Here is a 21,573-nt window from a genome sequence, read left to right as displayed (position 1 = left end):
CCTCATGATATCTGAAAAAAATTCTATTGTAGAATAAAAATTTCTATGAAAAAAAATGTCAAAAAAACATGAAGTTATGTAGTAGGAAATCCAAGGAAGGTGGTTACATATTGGAATCAACAGAAAATTCCAGAGTTAATGGGGAAGACTTTAGTCTAGTTGAGGATTCATACATCCCGGATTCCAGCAGTGATACGTCAAGTGATGACAGTATTCAAAAAGACCGGAGTAACGGCACAGATGACCATCAGACGGGAACTATGACAAAACGGAATTCGCCTGCCACAGTTTTTGACCAATAGGGTTTTGGATAATATTGTTAAAGAGACAAATAGCAATACGAACTCGCAGTAGCAGTAGATTGAATCAGTGGAGAGATAATGATCGTAGGGAGATTTTCTTGCCATAAATACCCTTCAAACGCGGACTATTGGAAAGTAATCTTCTTGTTCAAAAATTCATTCGTCCCACACGTTTTATCTCGCAACCTGCTCCAGATTTTAATGCAATTTATTCACTTCGCAGATAATGCGCAGTCATCGGAAATAAGGTCTAAAACTTTTGGAGTTGACAAACTCTTGCAGGAAGCAATTGTACCTTTATGTGGTCGTTTAGAATTTCGATAATACCTTCCTATAAAAGTGCAGCGAATGGAAATTATAAAAATTTACTACTGAAATTCGGAGTCAGTGCCCTCAACTTTCAGTGGGTTTCTTCCAATTTATAGTCGGCATAATCGTACTGTCAGAACAACAACTGAAGGTCTAGTGGAAAAATTTGAATCCACAGGCACAGTACAAAATGCTGAAGCTAACGCATCAAGTGAGGAAGACCTAAATCAGTCAGTCTTACGAATTTTGTGAAAAGATTTGTTCCTACAGCCTTACAAGATCAAATTGACGCAAGAATTGAAGCCGCTTTACCACCAGAATTGTCGTATGTCCGTGAATTGGGCTGAGCAACAACTTGAAAATGATCCGCATTTTCATCGAAAAATCAGCTTCAGCGATAAGGCTCATTTCTGGCTGAATGGCTTCGACAATTAGCAAAATATGCGTTATTGGTTAGGCAGCAAACCACACATACTCCATGGGTCACCATTGAATCCCCAAGTAATTACGGTTTTGTGCGGTTTATGGGCCGGTAGCGTCATTGGGCCATACTTCTTTCGTGATGATTAAGAAAGTCACGTTACTGTAAATGGGAATCGATACCGATATGAAGTTGGACAATATGTGGTTCTAACAGGACGGCGCCAAAATCCACACAGCGAATGTCACAATCGGTTTTTTGAAAGCCAATGGCCCAGTCAATTGACCGTCTCGGTTGTGCGATTTGACACCGTTAGACTATTTCCTGCGGGACTCCGTCAAGTTTATGGTCTATACCAACAAGCCAGCAACGATTGATGAACTTCGTACGAATATTGATCTCGAAATTGCAGCAGTATCGGTCGATTTATGTTTGAAAACCATCGAAAATTGGGTTCAGCGTCTGAACTTCTGCAAGCTTGACCGTGATGGCTACGCAAAAGATATCGAGTTCCATACATAATGCTATCAAATGTATTTTCACAGGAATAAAGAATATTATTGATACTGTAGCGCTCTTAGTGAAAATCTGGTTATTATACTTCTATCGAATTAGGCAATGCTCTCCTAAATATAAAAACGCATATACAGGCTCTTAGGAAAAATCGGAAAGGCTTACCTAAACTGACAAGATCGCTTAAAAGAGTGGAATACGTTACTTTCGAAAAACTGGGAATAGTAGTCGGTTACTGGAGGGTCAAAAGAGAAGTTCGCTTCTTATCCAGTATAAGTAACAGATCACTTGTACCCTCAGAGAAAAAGAATAAACTTGGTCAAGATATCTTAAAACCGACTATAATAAAAGAATACAACAAATGCAAACAATATTTATAGAGGTCTTTTAATATTTTTTACATAAATACGAAAATATTTATAAATTGTTTATTTTTTTTTCACTTTGTGAATTGATTTTGCTGGCAAGTTACTTCAGCCCTCTGTAAAACAATTCGCTGGTTACATAAAGCTGCTTTTGATGTTCTGGACGGTTATAACCGAGTATATTTTGTACAAGCAAAAAAATTCCAATATAATAATATCAGACTTTCGGCAAAATATAATTCTGAACATAAATGGAAGATATAGTGTTTTAATTGTGTGAACCCCTATTTAAGGTAAACACTTTTTAAAGCACCAGTGGAGTTAACAAAGGAGGGTGTTATTCCGACTACAAACTCCAAGTCGGTTGCAAGGAAGAAGGCCAAACTTGCAGCAACATGTTGCGCACAATGTCCGCGGTCTTCTTTTGTACATATGTCTCGATCTAGAAAATCATTATAAAAAACTCGCGGTAACTCACTTATGCTTTGGCGATGACTTTGAAACAAACTTTTGGCGATGACTTTGAAAACAGAATTTAAAAGCGGGAAATATGCTTATAGCTGACTGAAGATACATATGTATATGCGTGCGGATCGTATAAGAAAAAGCCTCGGTGCCGTCCGTCAGTCCCTTTTGTCCATTGTGTCCGGTGTCCTCGTTTGTGGTGTATATGATGCAGGTGTGTTGAGTGTGAGGTGTGGATGATGAATATGGTGTAGATGTGTTGAATATGATGTGTGGATGATATAGATGGTGTAGTCGTGTTGAGTATGGTGTGTATGTGTGGGGTGTAGAAATATTATATTAAGAGGGGTGGTCAGGTGCTAATTTAGCCACGATCAATTTCAGCAAATACATTGAAAGAATACAGATTTATTTTTGTTTACAGAAATGAATTACGTTTTCCTATATTAACTTAGTGTTATTTTTAAACATTGTGTTTTACTATCGAATAAAATATGTATTTTAAAAGAAGTTAATATGTTTATTAAAACTCCTCTCTTCAGTGTTTCAGCCCTTTAATTCATTGGCAGCCAAACATTTAAATTTAATTATTTCTCTTTTGTAATCGTTTTTTTTTAATTTTTGAAATTTTTAATTTTTTATCCATTTACATTCCAGTATTTATTTTGAAAAATAAAAAATGGAGCGACAAAGTTTTTCAATTAAAAGAAAAATTATCAAATTTCAATGGATTGAAAATTTTGAAAAATATATGTATATTTTTTTTTTTTTGCAATTGGTGGCTCTAATTTTCAAATTTAAAAAAACCGAAATTTTATTACGCTTGAAAATTTTATTTTTTACGGATCTTGGATTGAAAATAAAATTTCGAATTTCTATTTAGGATTAAATTAAATTTTTCAAATTAAATTTAAATTATATCAATTTAATATTTTTTGTTGTTTTTTATGTTTTTTTTTTACATTGATATTATACTGTTTTTATATTTAAAATTTTAATTCTAGCTACTACCTATTATTTTTTAATATTATCCAAAAAAATCACTTTCTTAATCCCATCAACCACAATTTTCCCACTCAACATTCATCAAGTTTTCTGCTTAAGTCTTCGCAATGGCACAGCACACGTCAACAAACTAGTGAGGCATAACCAAATTAACCAAAATATTTTTGCACTCCAACCACTCGCTGCTAGGCGCAGCAAATTAAATTAAGCTGTAAATTGTCACCTGCTGCTCGACGACTGCAACTAAAGCAAGTCACCAACAACATAAACAACAACCAGAACTAACGTGCGGCAGACAGTCAACAGACGAACAACTAGCAAAACATTTTTTGAAGAAATACGTTGCTGTAACTGTTAACTTAACATGCAACCATTTGTTGCATACAAATGTACATAGCATACTGTTGTTGTTGTTATTATTACCATACCATCTATGTTGCGGTGTATTTTTATGTGTTTCGCATATTTAACACCTGATTCAGTTGTAAGTTGCAAATCACCGGGCAACAAACAACACCTACAGACGACCAAAGCAGCTGAAATGCTAGCTTTTGTGCAGCACTGCACTGCAACAATAACTACAACAATACGAAGCAGCAGGACTTACAGCAAACAAGTGTAGCGGACATATAGTCGCAGTTGTCGCGTGTCCTTTGCGCATAACTTTAAATGGAGAATTTGTGTCTCAACACGGCAGCAACAGTTGCTGCTGTAGTAGTCAAGTCAACTAAATGGAAGCATAAATATATAAGTGAATGCATGCATGCACATACACCTGCATTTGGTTGCATGTGGCATGATAGTCTTTTGGAATTTTTTATTGTTAGTATGTCTGTCAGCGGCGGCTCTTCTCATTTTTGCTGAGCTACATTCAAGTCTTCATTGTTTGTTGGCTCCAGCGTTGAGGTGTGTTGTTGATGCTGTCAACACATGTTGCTGCTAACTTTCGGCGACATTGTTGTTGACACATAGAGAACGTTGCGCTTATTTACACAATTCATTCTAAGCATTTGCGCTGAAATAATTTGTGTCAGCAGTGATAAGCTAGCGGGACATATTAAATTTGTAACAATTCCGGATTATTTGATAAATTTAAACTAAATAAGTTTTTGAAACTATTGAAAACAGAAAAAGCGTTTACTTCACAACTAAAATATATGAGAACTTGTTTTAATGAGTCGGTTTGTATGACTGATGTACGCTATAGTGGCCTGATCTGAATAATACTGTCCGAGATTTTACAGTTACCTTAGAATATAATTCATGTCAAATATCTTGAAGATACATAAAAGTTTTTCATACAACAACTTGATTTTGATCGTTCAGTTTGTATTGGAGCTATGTAAATGATATAGTGGTCCGGTTCCGACAAATGAGAAGCGTCTTAGGGAGAAAGGAACGTGTGCAAAATCTCATATTGTACCATATTCACTTTTTTGCTCTAAGGTCCAACTTGTTCGTCAAAATGTACAACGCGAGCATAATAGAAGAGATATTATCTAACCTTTGGAAGGTACAACTTTGGTTCTACTTCCAAAAAAGACACCTGAAGAATGCTCGATACGATTGGTAAAGTGTACGTAAGCATGGTAAGAAACGCAACCAAACCAAAACCGTCAGATTATCAGTGAGACAATACGACTTTATAAAAAGACATCCAACTATTGACGCACTAAGAGAAGTCTTTGATAATGCAAAGTATGCAGTAAGTGGTAAAAGATAGGAAGGTGTCGCAAAAAAATATTGCACGCTAATTACCCTGGATGTGGAAGAATGTAACTCCTCAAAGTGGGCAAATATAATCAAAGCTCCATACGAAATACTCAGAGCTACACTATCTCGAGTGGAATAGCGCAAGGCTCGCTCTTAGGGCCTCTACTATGGAACTTGATGTACGTCGGGGTGTTAAGAATATATCAAACAAAAAACGTAAAAACAATCACATATGCGGATTTCCGGCTCAAATGCAAAAATAGCATAAATGGTCTGCGTCAACCATGAGTTTAAAGTTATCTGAGCAAAAAACGGAAGTCTTGCTCGTAAGCACAAGGAATTTGGAAGAAAACATATAACTCACCATACCAATATTTCACAGTCTCAGCTGAAGTATCTGGGAGTAAAATTGGATTCCAAATAAATCATTAAAAGTTAAAAACCTCACTTAGCGATAGTTTTTCGGTGGTAAATTTGACAGCACCAAGATTCACAACAATTTAAAAGGTAAGGTTGTCAAACATATTAAAACAATAGATAGCGCTAAATTTGTTTGAAAATAAGCTAAACCAACTAAATGAAATAAATTGTAGCAAATAATAAAAGTTCATTTGGAAATGTTTTATAGCAAATATTTAAATATAGCAAAATTACTTATGTAACTAATACAAAATCACGCATTATACCATACGCTAAAAAACTATAAAAGTTAGCAAAATTATTTTAAGGCACAAATGGTACTTAAATATAAAGAAATACTAATAAAAGCATACATAAGTACACAAAAACATACACCAAAAAAATTGCGTAGACACGAAACAATCAATATCTCTCATATTTTGGTTTGTGCAAGCCGCCGCTGACAGCACCGCCACCACCACTGTTGTTGCCTCCCACACCTGCAGCATTGCCACCGCCAACAGCATTTGCTGACAAATTGCCGGCGTTATTGTTATTGCCAGTATTGCTGTAGGATGTGTTATTATTATTGTTGTTGCTAGCGTTATTGCCCGAAACGCTATTGTTGCCATTATTTCCTGTGCTACCACCGCCCATTACACCACCAGCAGCTGTGGTATTTGTAACCAACGTGTAAACTTCATAGTCGACAACCGTAAAATTGTAATCACCAAAGAGTGTCAAATAGGCGGCATTTGGTCCATCATATGAGTGCGGCAAATTCGAATAGGAATCCATATTAGTATTGCAATTGTTGGCAATAAGTAAATCGGCGCCAGCACCAAAAATTGGACCGCAACTGGTGAGTGAAAAAAAGATAAAATATGCCTTATTGGAAAACTATTCGCTGTCTTACTCTGGATGATAGCAGATCGCATAGGGTTTTTTGATAATATCGAACTTCACCGGTGGATCACCGCCAGCGGGATTAAGCGCAAATAGAAAAGCGCGCTCAGAATGTATGTAACCGCCTTTACGACTCGTTTTTGCCCAAGCAACATCTGTGTAGCCACCGCTTAGTTCACCACGTGAGCCCTAAATTGAAAAAAGTGCATCACTTTTATATAAATGCATTATTTTATATTTCACCTACAATGCTAATAACGAAACAGGGTGCGACGCCATCACAGTAGCGATGAAAAGCGCTTGAAGAATAACCATGTGTTGATGCACGGAATACCAAACGCCAAGATTGTTTGGGCATACCATACCTATATAGGAAGATAGTTGCACTTGTAGAATCATATACGATGTTTATTTTCATACCGCCTACGCTTACCATCCATTTAGCACACTTTGTAAATGTAATTTGTCATTGCGCAACAACTGCGAACCGGGAAACATGTTGACTGTCAAGCGCGGCTGTAAACGTTTATCATCTTCGGTCATTCCCGGTATGGAGGGCAGCATTTGTCCACCGCCGACACCACCACCTCCCTTATTCGAGTGTAAAGCTGCGTAACGATAACGTTCCAACGACAATTCCATAGGCACAGCACCGGTGGGTTCTACCTCTTCTGCAAATACTTGACTATCGATTAGCAACAAACGCACATGACACATCACACCAGATAGATGCTGACAAACGCGAGCACGTTCCTCTTCCGTCCAATGTGCGGTAGGTTGTGTGACACCAGCTTGATTCTTAGCCCAGGCGAGCACGCAACGCCAAACATCCTCCTCTTCGAGGCAAAACTTATTAAAGATAAACAAATATTTAATATTAAAAATACATAATTTATACGATAATACTCACATAATCAGAAGATATTAGTTTTACTAATGCATCCTTAGTTAAATTGAGAAAAGCGTTTGTCTTAGCACACTCACTGGCATTCTCACCAATGTAGATAATGCAGCGTTCCATAAATGAAGCGGCGCATTTTGCTCCTGTAAATTGATTAGGGTAAATACATTAGCAGTTTAGTATATAGAGGCTTTATATTTCCATTATTGATATATTTTTTAAAAGCTTGATAACTTTTTAAAAAAAAAACGCATAAAATTTGCAAAATCTCATCGGTTCTTTATTTGAAACGTTAGATTGGTTCATGACATTTACTTTTTGAAGATAATTTCATTTAAATGTTGACCGCGGCTGCGTCTTAGGTGGTCCATTCGGAAAGTCCAATTTTGGGCAACTTTTTCGAGCATTTCGGCCGGAATAGCCCGAATTTCTTCGGAAATGTTGTCTTCCAAAGCTGGAATAGTTGCTGGCTTATTTCTGTAGACTTTAGACTTGACGTAGCCCCACAAAAAATAGTCTAAAGGCGTTAAATCGCATGATCTTGGTGGCCAACTTACGGGTCCATTTCTTGAGATGAATTGTTGTCCGAAGTTTTCCCTCAAAATGGCCATAGAATCGCGAGCTGTGTGGCATGTAGCGCCATCTTGTTGAAACCACATGTCAACCAAGTTCAGTTCTTCCATTTTTGGCAACAAAAAGTTTGTTAGCATCGAACGATAGCGATCGCCATTCACCGTAACGTTGCGTCCAACAGCATCTTTGAAAAAATACGGTCCAATGATTCCACCAGCGTACAAACCACACCAAACAGTGCATTTTTCGGGATGCATGGGCAGTTCTTGAACGGCTTCTGGTTGCTCTTCACCCCAAATGCGGCAATTTTGCTTATTTACGTAGCCATTCAACCAGAAATGAGCCTCATCGCTGAACAAAATTTGTCGATAAAAAAAAAAATTGTCGAACACTGATTTTGGTAATAAAATTCAATGATTTGCAAGCGTTGCTCGTTAGTAAGTCTATTCATGATGAAATGTCAAAGCATACTGAGCATCTTTCTCTTTGACACCATGTCTGAAATCCCACGTGATCTGTCAAATACTAATGCATGAAAATCCTAACCTCAAAAAAATCACCCGTTATTATCCAATCTTCCATTAATCACTTCGAAAACCTTCAATAAAGACAACTTTTTTTCTTTTATCATAACTCACTTTTATTTTTTCACATTCATTGCAATTGGAACAAACCTAAATTCAATTACAATAGTTTATAAACTAACTTATTTTTAGTTCAATGGTTCCATGCATTTGTTTGTCCACCATTGTGCAACCTGAGTTCTTATTGGTGCATCATAGAAAATGCACATTTTGCATACAGTTTAAGTAAATGTAGTAAAGAAATTACGGTATTATTTTAATTTTATGCATAATTTTAAAGTCTAGATGTTCCACTAGTCGCCTACATTTGGGAACGCCACTTTCCCCAGAATTGCGCTCTTTCGGTTACTGTGGCACATAACCTCACTTTTGCTGCGCCGCTTAGTCTTTTGACGGGCTTACATTCTGTATCAATGTTATATTATCACCCTTCAGCATGATGCGTCCAAGATTCTTGCGTGTACGTGTCTTCACCCAAACCTCCTCGGCATCATCCAGCACCAGATTCATATATTCATCGAAACCAACAATGTGTCCCTCAATGCGTAGCGAAACGTTTTCATAAAGCCATACTTGTACGCGCGAACGATTCTGTAGATAACGAAAGATCAGATTGATGGGTTGAACCATCACCTTTTGGACCTTTGTATTGCCTTTGAAAGACATTTTGTAGCTAATAACTTTATAATTATTTTAGCTATTTTAGAAAATATATAATTTCTGAGCGTAAACGATTGCCGGCGTCGTTTACCAATGAATTGTTTGACAGATACATGCAAAACGTCAAATTAGCGGTGAAAGTCATGCCAACAAAAACTTAGGGAGAAATCGCGCCCTACACGGTTGCTTTTAGCTGATTTATGGCCGTTTGCTCATTGTAGCCAACAGTCAGTTTATTTCTGAATAAAAATGATTTCAAAAAAGAGCAGAGAACGGATGTTATTTTTCTCGTTTCTTGGAAGAAGTCTTAGTTATGTTGATAACCAAAAATTAAGAAAACTTCTACTACATCTTATTGTATTATAATATAAAATGGCTATTTTTGTAAAAGTGTGAAATATTAGAAAATTTGTGCCGATTTTAGTGCGAGCAACCAGAAATATGTGTCTAAAGTATAATAACGATATTGAAGTTATTAATTCATTTATCAGCTTTGTACTATATATTTTGTTTTAAAAATTTATTTGCTTTATAAAATATTATTTTGAGATTTTAATTTACAATGTACTCTTGATTTATTAACTTTCTTGTCAACGGCATCCTGTTTCATTGTTTACATACTTCTTTGCTTGGATTTAAATATTCGACAGATGGCGCAAAAGATTGTGTTAAATAAAAAGCAAGCAGTCTGCAATGTCTAGACGAGACAACAACCGTTACTTCGTTACCACACGAAGTGGATTTATGGCGAATATTAGGTAAAAATATTTATAAAAATATTTCTTTAAGTTAATATTTTTTTTAATTTTTAAGATTGTGTATTATTTTGCTAAATATATTTATTTCAGATTTTTCAAACTTTATTTTGGGGCGAATTATATAAAAGGGTGTTAATACGAACTGAGTGTGGCAACCTTCATTCGACGGCGCAAATATTAGTTTCACTTTCCGGTGCAGTTTACTCAGAATATTTGCTGAAATTTCGTGTTTGTTAAAAATATTAAGCTAATAAAATGTGTAATTCATTTAGTTTGTTTGAGATGTAATAAGTGCGTGGTAAATAGTGTTATTTGTATGCAAGTGCGGTACAGGTGCTATATTTGTGAAATTCAACTAGGCAAGGCGCAAGCAAATGTTTCCTGTTGAGTGCTCAGACCAGAGCGGAAGTGCGGAGTAAGAGTCTATCTAAAGCTTGTTTTAGTACATTAAAGATTGCTGCGCAATTTGAGGAAATCTTTATGCTCTTTGACATCAACGCACATTCAGTAATAATTGGTTGGCTAACAAATGGCGAACTTAACACTTCTGCGGCATTGTAGCAAATGAAAACAACAACAACAACTTTTTACAGTTAAGAACATATACCAACTTGTTATACGTGCGTGTGGTAAGCGAAAATATATAATTGTTATTATATTAATACTAATATAAGTACACTTTAAATGCAGTACACTTCAGTAACCACAATCAAGGCAATGTGCAACTCAAATTTTATGCAGCTGAACTTCCCTTACTCGAATCACCATAATCCGCAAGAAAACCTCGAGTTAAAGAGACTGCGAGTAAGGAAATGAAATTTGTATAAAATTGGATTTTCATTGCCTCTATTCCGAACTCAAAAATTCGACTTTTGGAGAACTTCGAGTTATAGAGCTCGATTTATGGCAGTTCAACCGTATATTAAATTGTTTTATGGCGTTGCAGCAAACAAACAAAAAACAGTGGCTCTAAAATTTTCAGCAAAAAAGTACCTCTGTTTCTGAGATCTTACGCTAATACATTTTATGTCATACCTGCTTTTTCGTGTATTTCCATGACCGAAGTGAGAAACGTGCATGCATTGTCTACTGACAATGTTGAAATTACATGATCTTCACATGCCGCACGCAATTCTTCCACGCCCATATCTTGCGCGAGTGTCATCATCTCGAAAACACGTGAATCTTGCAGCATAATCTGGAAAAATTTCGTATATTAAGCAACATCTTTGTAACTTTTACTCGAAATCATTAAATTTTTTTACATTTACCTTTGCTGTGTAGACATACACGATGAATTGGCGGAATACATCCGGATTGACATGCGGCAGTCGCACAGGCGTGGGTGTACCGGGCGCTGCTGGTGACACAGAACAGCCGGGTATGCGACAGATTTCGCCGCGCTTAGCCGTTTTAAAGCTCTTGCAGCTGTAATGAGCAAAAATATTAATAATTTCATTTAACCTATAATTTGATTAACGCAAATGTAACGTTAATATATTCATGCACAATTAGTTGGCATTTTTTTCACATCAGTTGCAAGTTGCATGTTGCAAGTAATTCAATACATTACGAAAGTGGCGTGATAAGTGTAAATGAAAAAAAAAAGTATATGAAAAATTAATTAACTATAAAAAGTGTAATTAAGTCATTTAATGCAACAAAAAGCGACAAAAGTGTAAATATGTGAGTGCATATATTAATATGTATGTATGTATAATATTTAATAATGCCGCTGCTCAATATTAAATGCCATCCATGCTTCCAGCCAAACAACGGACGCCACGCAATCTCTGCTAAATATAATAAATACATAAAGGAATTGCCACTCAACAATTAAAACTTGCAACAAGCGTAAAAATAAATGAATTAAACATGTGCCGCAAAAGTTTAAATGAAATACAATTAAATATAATGCAATAAATGCATTACAACAACTATGGATATTGAAGAATAATTAAAAAATTGCAACACGCACTGCCTGCGTAACTGAATCACACTGCTTGCCGCAAGCAACACTGTGCGGCTTTGTGCAAAAGTGATCACATTACAGCATTTTGCAATGGAAGCCGACACGAGAAAAAACATTAACTTCGTATGCAACGAGGCTATAATACCCTTCACAAATAATAAAGTTATCCAAACAAGAACTTGATTTTGATCTTTCAGTTTGTATGGCAGATATGTACATATATGCTATATTAGTCCGAGCTCAACAATTTGTTAGGTGTGTTTACAGTTATCTTGAGCAATATTCCTCGTAAATTTCATGAGGATATTTTCTCCAATAAAAAAAGTTTTTCATACAAGATATTGATCTTGAATTTTCAGTTTGTATGGCAGATATATATACAAGGTGCGTTCCAAAGTAAACAGGACTTTAAAAATAAAAAACAGAACTAATGGTTTTTTTTGGCAAAATCAATTTATTTTATTCAAAATAGTCTCCTTTTGCTTCAATACAGCTTTTTGCACGGTCCAAAAGCATGTCGAACGAGTGTTTTAGCTCGTTGGCCGGTATGGCCGCCAGTATGCCGGTGCAAGCCTTTTGAATAGCCTCTACGTCTGCATAACGCTTTCCTTTCATGGGCAAATGCATTTTTCCGAAAAGGAAGAAGTCGCACGGTGCCATATCAGGTGAATACGGGGAGTGGTTAATGGTTAAAATGTGATTTTTGGTCAAATAATCGTCCTTCGAATGTTGGATTCTGAGCAATTTTTGGTCGTCAGTCAATTTGTGCGGAACAAACCGTGCACACACCTTTCGTAAGCCCAAATGTTCGGTCAAAATGCGATAAATCGATGTTTTAGAGGTGCTTAATTCCATTTCCATGAATTTCAATGATGATTTCGGCTGATTTTTGATGAATTCACGCACAGTTTCGATGGAATTTCCGGTGATCACGGATTTTGATTGGCCCACATGTTGATCGTCATTTATGTCCTCACGACCACTTTGAAAACACTCGTGTACCCTGCTACGGGATAATTGCCTATCGCCATAAGTTTGTTTCATCAATTGAAACGTTTCAGTTAAAGTTTTACCAATTTTAAAACAAAATTTAATGTTAACTCATTCGAAGCTGATTTTCGCACCGATAACACAAACATATTGATACTTAAAACGCAATAACTTCATTTCCAATCAATAAAATGTCATGAAATTCACTGGACTCACTGGACAACCGATAAAGATAGCAGATTCTAACGCACTAGTCGACATATAGATGGCGCCACCAGGGGGCGCTAGATTCAAAAAGTCCTGTTTACTTTGGAATTCTCATTGTATGCTATAGTAGTCCGATATTGGCGATATTTTTCTTTTGAAAAAATAATGTCTGGAATACAGACAGACAGACGTGGCTAAATCGCTCCGCTATTCAGGGTATAAAAATGCTAGGTATTTGTGTACAATTACACATATTTGTATGCGTGTTTGAGCAACGTATGTGTACGTGCAACACGCCCACTTACCGTGCCATCAACAATATGCGATGAGCATAAATACGTTCCTCCTCACGTCCGCAAATGAATACCAAATCGGCGCTCTCCTGATCCTCGGACAGACGTTGCAAGTCGGTGATGAGCTGTGGCAGGCCAGCCATAGCAGCCTGATCGCAGTGTAATGGTGTGGGGCAAGGTGGTGGAACACGTGTGCCCATTGTTGTTGCACCGTAGGTTGGAACAAACTGAGCGAATGCTCTCAGTTGTGTACTTTTGCTTCTTGTTGTTGTAAATTTATGTCTGTTAATTAATGTTGCAACAAACTAGTTGACTAGCTGCGTACTGCGTTCGCTTATGCGCTCTGCAACACAGTGGTTGGTAGTTTTAATTGTTTTTTATTTTCTTCGTCACACGCGTTTGCCGCTAAATGCTTTCGTTTGTTTATTTTGTTTCAGTTTTTTTATACGTCTGTCTGATTGTTGCTGTCAACAGCGACGGCAACTAATCATTTGTTGCACGTTCACGTTTGTCACTTGAGTTTCTTTCATAGATATAGATAGATATATACATACGTATGAACCTTTGTGTATATATTATGTGAATGTAGTTAGGAGCACGTGCTATTTTCAATGTTTTGTTGTTGTATTTAGTATTGCTTTTTATATTTGAATGGCAATCGATCCGTATTTAATTGAACAACACTTGTAGCTTTACCGCAGTGATAGCTGAGATTCTATAGATACAAACATATATTGAACTTGATATTACACTAGCCGACTCAATTTTGACATTTTTTTTCTGCTCTGAAACCAAACTTGTTTTTTTATGTTGCTTTGATAAGGTACATATATGATTTGAAAATAAAAAAAATTTGCTAGGTCCAGGTTAAGAGAAAAATAAAAGTAAAGTTTTTGTAAAAAATATATTGAATATTACAAATTTTTATCCCTCAATTTATATTTTCTTGTACTTTTTTGAACTTCTGCTGTATTGGTAGTCAGGATTATCACATACACATATCCAGCAATAGTCTGCCAGCATGCAAGGAGTCCATTTGCCTTGATACCTTTTCTCCATACGGAATATGTTTTGGTGAAATCTCTCCCCATGTTCATCACTGACTGCACCTAAATTGGGAGGAAAAAAATCCAAGTGCGAATGTAGGAAATGTATTTTCAGGGACATGTTACACCCTAAAGCCTGAAATCCGTCAATAGGCTTGATATGAGTTCTTCATAATCGGGTGATTTGGTGTTACCCAAAAAATTTTTTACAACCTCAACAAATGAAAGCCATGCTTTTTTTTCTAGCGTATTTAGTTTAGAGACAGAGTTTTGATTCTTCATAACTCGTCGTATGTCTGGCCCCACAAAAATCCCTTCTTTTAATTTCGCATCACTAAGTCTCGGAAATATACTTTTAAGGTATTGAAAACCTTCTCCCGTTTATGCATTGCTTTTACAAAATTTTTCATTAAGCCTAATTTTATATGAAGGGGTGGCAATACAATATTCTCGGGTTCAACAAGACGAAGATTGGATACACTTTTCTGATTAGGTACATAGTCTGTTCTTTTTGGCCACTCTTTTTGGATATAGTGTTTGCTTCGAGCTCTGCTATCCCATTCGCACATAAAACAGCAAAACTTTGTGTAACCAGCTTGCATACCTAGTAACATCCCAACTACTACTTTTAAATCAGAACAAATATTCCAAGAATGTTTACCATACTGTATTTTTTGTAGTAGATTTTTGATATTTTCATAGGTTTCTTTGATATGTACTCCATGCGCTAGGGGTACAGAAAACCGCCTTCAAACTTATTTTCGATGAATCAATAAATAGTCTCCACTGATCAGGTGAATAGGTACAAAACATTTTTTCCATAAGCCCATATAGATCTTTGCAATAGACTAGATCGTTTTCCTTTTCAAAGAAATCCTCAACACTACTATGTCGTTTCCGATAAGTACAGATTCTTGTCTCTGGATGCAATAAATTCCATTGTTTTAGTCTAGAAGCTAAAAGTTCTGATTTCTCTTTAGGTAAATCAAGGTCACGAATCAGATCATTAAGTTCGCTTTGAGTTATCAGATGTGGCTCTGTTGTTGACCTTGTTGGTGGTGACTCGTAGTCATCGTCGTCAAAATCGGTGTGGTCGGAAGTGTAAACATCAACACTACTTTCTAAGCCATAACTACCACGAGAAGTTGACGGTTGACGAACAATATTATCGTAATTGGACCTAAGGATTTTTTTTGATTATTTTTCTAATGATGCACATACTAACAGGAACCAAAATATATAATTTTTATTTCAGAGCAAAATCCATTGTCGGCTGGTGTTATTAGAGTTAAACTCATTATATAAAATAATTTCATTATAGTACGACGAGGCGCATGTGGATGGCCACTGGAGAAGGACGCAATGAGCTGTTTTGCGAATGGGCTTTTCACAAGGAAGGTTCGACGTGGAGAAGCTGCTATTGCTACAGACAGACGAACGATTTTCTATTGGACTTGCACTCCTACTCGCTGAGACCACTCATCACCAAATCGGTATAAGGGAACTGTGGGATGTACAGCTGCAAACGAAACCATTGGTTTTCGGAAGATGCAAAAGAACAGTTGGTATGATGAGGAGTGCGGTGTCGCAGTGAAGAGGAAACAGACTGCCTACCTCGCAACGTTGCGATCGACCACAACACTTGCGGGATGGGATAGATACCGGGAACTGAAGAGGGAAGCTAGACGCATTTGTAGACAAAAAAAGAGAGAAACCGAAATGCGTGAAGACGAGTGCTTGAAAATTCTACGACTAACAGAAGGTTTCACGACCAGACCGTACTCTTGTAGAAACCCTAGAGATGATGTAGTGACTCAGAGCATACTGAAACTAGAGGGAACTTTTCTCCAGCCTGCTAAATGGCAGTGAAAGCATAAAGGGGCCGATGGATTACCGGCCGAGCTATTCAACCTCTGGTCGATTTCAAAGCTGATTTTTATCGCTTTATGCCGCGATGTCAAACTGACGTTGAGCAACACCAAGAGCTCCGTCAGGGTCGGGAAGGACCTCTCCAAGTCGTTCGATACTAAACGAGGTTTTAAACAAGGCAACTCCCTATCGTATGACTTCTTCAACTAACTCTTGGATCTTGGAACTAGTATACTGGTATAGTAGTAACAGCAACAAAAACATCAGCGTCTGAAATCCAATGCAAAATACCTCTTGCCAACAGGTGCTACTTCGGACTGAGCAAGCAATTGAGAAGTAAAGTCCTCTCTCGACGAACAAAAACCAAACTCTAAGTCCCTCATTATTCTCATCCTGATATATGGTGCAGAGGCATGTACGATGCCAACATCTGATGAGTCGACGTTACGAGTTTTCGGGATAAAGGTTCTGTGAAAGGTTTATGGTTCTTCGCGCATTGGCGATGACGAATACCGAAGGCGATGGAACGATGAGCAGTACGAAATATACAATGACATTGAAATATATAGTTCAGCGAATTAAGAGACAGCGGCTATGTGAGCTAGGTCATGACGTCCGAATAGATGAAAACACTCCAGCTCTAAAAGTATTCGACGCAGTACCCGCCGCGGGAAGCAGAGGAAGAGGAAGACCTCCACTCCATTGGAAAGCCAAGAGGAGAAGAACCTGGCTACACTTGGAATCTCCAATTGGAGCCACACAGCGAAAAGGAAGAACGATTGGTGCGCTGTTGTAAACTCGGTTATAACCGCGTAAGAGGTGGCTACGCCAATAAAGAAGAAGTTTATTTCCTATAATCTGTTATTGCCTTTAAGTTATTATGTTTGCTTAATTTGAGGGCATAAATTGGTTATACGTTTTGGTTAAATTAAAAATGGAAAATCTATCACTATTAGATTATTAATATATTATTTTTATAAGCTAAATTCTATTTAAGTTAAATTTCAAAAGCTTATAGTTTTAATTTTAATATTTGTTTAAACTCATAATTATTATTTAAAAATGTTCCATATTATATCTTTATTATGCATCATTTATACACAAACAAATTGTTAACAAGCACTTGTTTATACGAAAATTTCCCGTTTCTATGAATCTACCAAAAATTTTTATTCTTATTTCCACGCTTTTATAAGCGTTAACAAATTTTTCTCATCATTAAGTTGAAAATTTGTAAACAAAACCGCTCTACCGTCACCAGCACTCTTCGAATTGCCAACAAGCGGCGTGCGCATGCGTACGCGCAAATTTCAGAAACCAGTTTTCACATTGGTTTTCGGCATTTTGTTGCTCTCAAAGTAAAGCTCAACCGCAAGCACACAATTATCAGCCAAAAAACCACAGAAAACAACAAAACAAGCAAACATGCGATTTGCTACCACAAAAACTACCGAGAAATGCCGCAAAATTAACAAAAACCGCAAATTATAAAACAAAAAATCGATTTCCAACGCTAAATTATATGCCACACTCACTTGTCTGCGCCTTGAAAAAGGAAATTTCGTAGCAAGATCTTTTACTTTACACAAATTCCTGCGGCACACAATATCACAAATTGTTTTTGTCTTCCCTACCACACACCACAACACGATGCAAGTGTGCTTCCTTTGTGTGCCGGGCCCTTTATGTATTCCAAACTATTTGGACTTTTTCGCGTTTTGCCGTCAACTCGAATCCGTACACGTTGCGCTCACTCTCGCGAATCCGTTGCGACTGAGCGTATTTGCTTCCAATTCGGCGGCACAATGCGCTAATTGTAGTTTGGTTCTGCCTGCAGATCAAACGCCAACACTCACAGTGCCTCGGCCATGTACATGGGTAAGCAGCTCTCAGGGCTTGTGTTGCCGCCGGTCCATGCACAGGTAGCGAAAAAATCATACAATCAGTTATTATATATTGCTTTGCTTTTGTTGTTGTCTAGATTTTATTTTGGTTAATGCCTTTTCTCATTCACATTGCTTTTTTGTTTTTGGTTATATGCTTTTCTTACCTGTCTGTTGCATGGCTTATTGTGTTAATGGCAATTGTGTGTCATAAAATTGCATACTTTTAGGCTCGACCATGTTGGAACGATCTTCAGTGGGATCAGAGCAATTGAAATCAAAGAAAAGTGTATTTGGAAATTATGTCTTTTCGACAATTCTTGGTTGTATACAAATACCATCCAAATTGGACTACGAAATTGTCGTTTAAAACCTAAAAATTTTACATCTAAGAAAAGTCATTATTTGTATGTACATATATATGTACATATGTTAGTTAATTCACTGAACTTTATCTTATGATAAACAAATAGTTGTAACTCATGATCGTTTTATATTGGCTTCAGATTTTTATCTATGAAGCGTGAAGCTTGAATTGTAACTATTTTCAAAATTAGGCTTTGGCTCACAGGTGTCATTATGAAAAATAAAAAAGACATCGATTCTGAGTAATGTTGTGACGACGGCTTTGTGGAACGTTATGTTTATTTCGATGTGATTGTGAGTAGGCGAAGGTCTGATTCCCGCCACACAACTCAGAAAAGCAGAGGATTATAAAGATTCAGTTTCAATGATATAAGGACAAATAAAGCCAAACTTCATCTAAGTACAATTCCAACAGTATGTCGTTTCAGACCGCAATAAAGTATGTAAGAAGTCGTTGAAACACTCGTCCAGTATTGATAAAGAATATTGCAGTATTTGGCGAGCAACATAATCTATTTGAGGTGTAGAAAATGTGTGTGAAGGACTTAGTGCACGGCTTACTTTGCATTTTTCCGAAGGTTATCTGAATAACTGTTTTGCTTTAAGAATTTAATATATTATTAATTATACAAATACATATAAAATTAATTAGCGTGTACTGACAGTAGTAGAACAAAGATAATAAACCTAAACAGTCAAGAGCATACTTTTACCCAATGACAAAGCATAAGTTATTCATTTTCTTCATTACAATACTTAATTATTCGTTTGCTTAATCATTTATGAAGTGTCGGAGCCTATAAAGCTTAGCCCATTAATGCGTTAGTACTCATAAATTCCCCAAATTTCAAGCAGTAAGGACCAGGAATAACAATGTACGCAGAGTTGCGCTTTTTCAGCCTCATATTTGTTGTAAACCTTATTTATCAGTGCCGAGCACAAATGCCTACTACGGAAATACGCGAAAAATTAAAGGAATTCAATCAGCAAACCAAAGTGGAGACCAATATTTTCATCTATAACAACAAGGAAGTGGAAATCAGTGACTTCATAACCGGAGAAACGACAGTGATTTTAGTTAATCGCATGCAGACCAACTTTCAATTAATTTATCAAATTAATAAAAATGCGCTAGCCATCGTATTAGTTACTGAGACTAAATTTAATGACTTGCTGGACATACTAAATGAGCTGTTAACACGACTGCGACACCTGAAAGTACTGCTCGTACTACCACCAATACTGAGCGATGAAAAATTACAACTAATGATTTTTAAATGGGCGTGGCAATCGGGTTATACACACATAATGAGCCTCTATACGACAACTAAAGTTAACGATACTCAAATAAAGCTTATGAGTTACACACCTTTCCCAGAGTTGCATTTGGTAACAGTTGAGCGTCCAGAAGATTATTTTCGATCCACATTACCGCAAGATTTTCAAGGACATCCAATACGCACACCTCTCGGACAAAGCCCACCAATTGTGTTTAGTTACACAGATCGGTATGGACACCAGAAGACTTCCGGTATGATGTATTATATATTCCGTCATTTTATTCAGGTGCACAACGCTACGTTGGAGGAAGTTGTGCTTCCGGAACCGTATCCGGAAAGTGTAGCAATACAATCGGTGCTTGCAGCAGTGCAGCGAAATCAATTGGATATATCTTTGCATTTTTATTTTGCGGATTACGATAAATGGCACATAAATCAACCACCATTTTCATTTCCATTTTATTTTCGTGTACCGAATGCAAAACCTCTTCCTTTTAAAGATTTTTTGTGGGCGCCGTTTGAGCCTAAGCTGTGGCGAACGATTTTGAATTATATGCTTTTTACTTCGCTGGTGCTTACCATCGTCAAGTATATAAGTACTCGAATTGAGTACTTACGTTCTCATAATTGTGATACTCGACTACGCCAGATGGTGTTGCAAAATCTACATACTTTCATCGATAACTTTCTACAATTACTGCCATCACTCAGTTTTACCGCCAATAGGCGTTGTCAGCGTTCAAGTTACAAACTTCGGCTGAATTTAATATATGTATTTCACTGTATATTGGCGTTCATTTTGGTGAATTACTACAGTGCGCTAATTGTTAGTTTTCTCACAACGGGAGTTTATCAACCACAGATAAATTCCATTGCTGACGTCATAAACTCGCCTTTTAAAATTCAGTTGACTTATTCAGATTTACTTTATTTTATAGCTGATGAGGAATTGCGGCGAAAAGTGGTAATCGTCAGTTGGAGTGAGTTGTGGGAACAGCTTAAAACACTTAATGATTCCGTGATATTGATGAACACAGAATGGTTTTATGATTTCTTTGGCTCCCAACAAACAAATTTGCACTACAAACGTGTACGCTTATTACAATCGGAAATTATTTGGGATGCAATGTGCGGCATGATAATGCCTCTTAATTCACCTTACGTTGAAATGCTGACCGATATGTTATTGTGGTCTTTCAATACAGGTCTCTTTGCCAAAGCATACTACGATTCGAAATGGGATGCTTATAATGCGGGGATCTTACACAAGCTACCGAGGGATTCTGAAGCGGGATTTGCGCTAAATGTTCAGTACTTTTATTGGGCTTGGTGGTTGTGCGTTGTTGGTTATATCCTGGGCGCTGGTGTCTTTATTCTTGAGCGGTTCTGGCATAAGAAGATAAAGTGAAAAGTTATGTCTTGGAAAATATCGTGACCAGTTGATCAGTGATCCCGCTATTTAATGAAATGGTTCGTGAATATATAACTTTGAATAAATATATTTAAGCGCATTTTGAGTTAGTTTCTTTTACTTGTAGCTTATTCATCTGTCATACTTAATCGGGTTTTCCTTCTATAGTTTTTAAGACTCTGTACTTACAGCTTCTCATATTTATTCACTTTCCCTCTTTCACTAGATGTGAGACACCGCAGCAATATTCCATTGGTGCCCAAGGCGAACGTCATTTTACCTTGCGTGACACACCCGAAACGCGCAACGCGACTACTACAAGAATCCAATTCGAATATGACGACTGAAAAGTGTTGATCGTGGCGATATTGGCGAAATATTG

General features: G+C 36.9%; 2 protein-coding genes across 6 annotated transcripts; both read right to left on the bottom strand.

Annotated features, from left to right (window-relative positions):
* Nucleotides 1–5,693: 5,693 nt before the first annotated feature.
* Nucleotides 5,694–18,129, bottom strand: LOC105225414 (uncharacterized). Of its 5 annotated transcripts, none has more exons than XM_049457693.1 (9): nucleotides 17,787–18,129; nucleotides 13,349–14,051; nucleotides 11,146–11,302; nucleotides 10,910–11,072; nucleotides 7,309–7,442; nucleotides 6,832–7,247; nucleotides 6,646–6,763; nucleotides 6,409–6,587; nucleotides 5,694–6,351 (listed from the first exon to the last, which is right to left on the bottom strand). In XM_049457693.1, the coding sequence occupies exons 2-9, from the start codon at nucleotides 13,534–13,536 to the stop codon at nucleotides 5,916–5,918; spliced, it is 1,791 nt and encodes a 596-aa protein (XP_049313650.1). In that variant the 5' UTR covers nucleotides 13,537–14,051; nucleotides 17,787–18,129; the 3' UTR covers nucleotides 5,694–5,915. The 5 variants fall into 5 exon arrangements, with proteins under 5 accessions (XP_049313650.1, XP_049313651.1, XP_049313652.1 ...); XM_049457694.1 differs by having other exon boundaries at nucleotides 13,349–13,859; XM_049457695.1 differs by having other exon boundaries at nucleotides 17,832–18,129.
* Nucleotides 8,512–9,231, bottom strand: LOC105225404 (probable small nuclear ribonucleoprotein E). Its single transcript, XM_011203844.3, has one exon. The coding sequence runs from the start codon at nucleotides 9,120–9,122 to the stop codon at nucleotides 8,838–8,840; it is 285 nt and encodes a 94-aa protein (XP_011202146.1). The 5' UTR covers nucleotides 9,123–9,231; the 3' UTR covers nucleotides 8,512–8,837.
* Nucleotides 18,130–21,573: the final 3,444 nt, after the last annotated feature.

This window comes from Bactrocera dorsalis, chromosome 5, assembly GCF_023373825.1.
Source record: "Bactrocera dorsalis isolate Fly_Bdor chromosome 5, ASM2337382v1, whole genome shotgun sequence".
Taxonomy (NCBI): Eukaryota; Metazoa; Arthropoda; class Insecta; order Diptera; family Tephritidae; genus Bactrocera; species Bactrocera dorsalis.
Note: the sequence above shows the minus strand (reverse complement) of the source record. Positions and strands in the feature narration are given on the sequence as shown.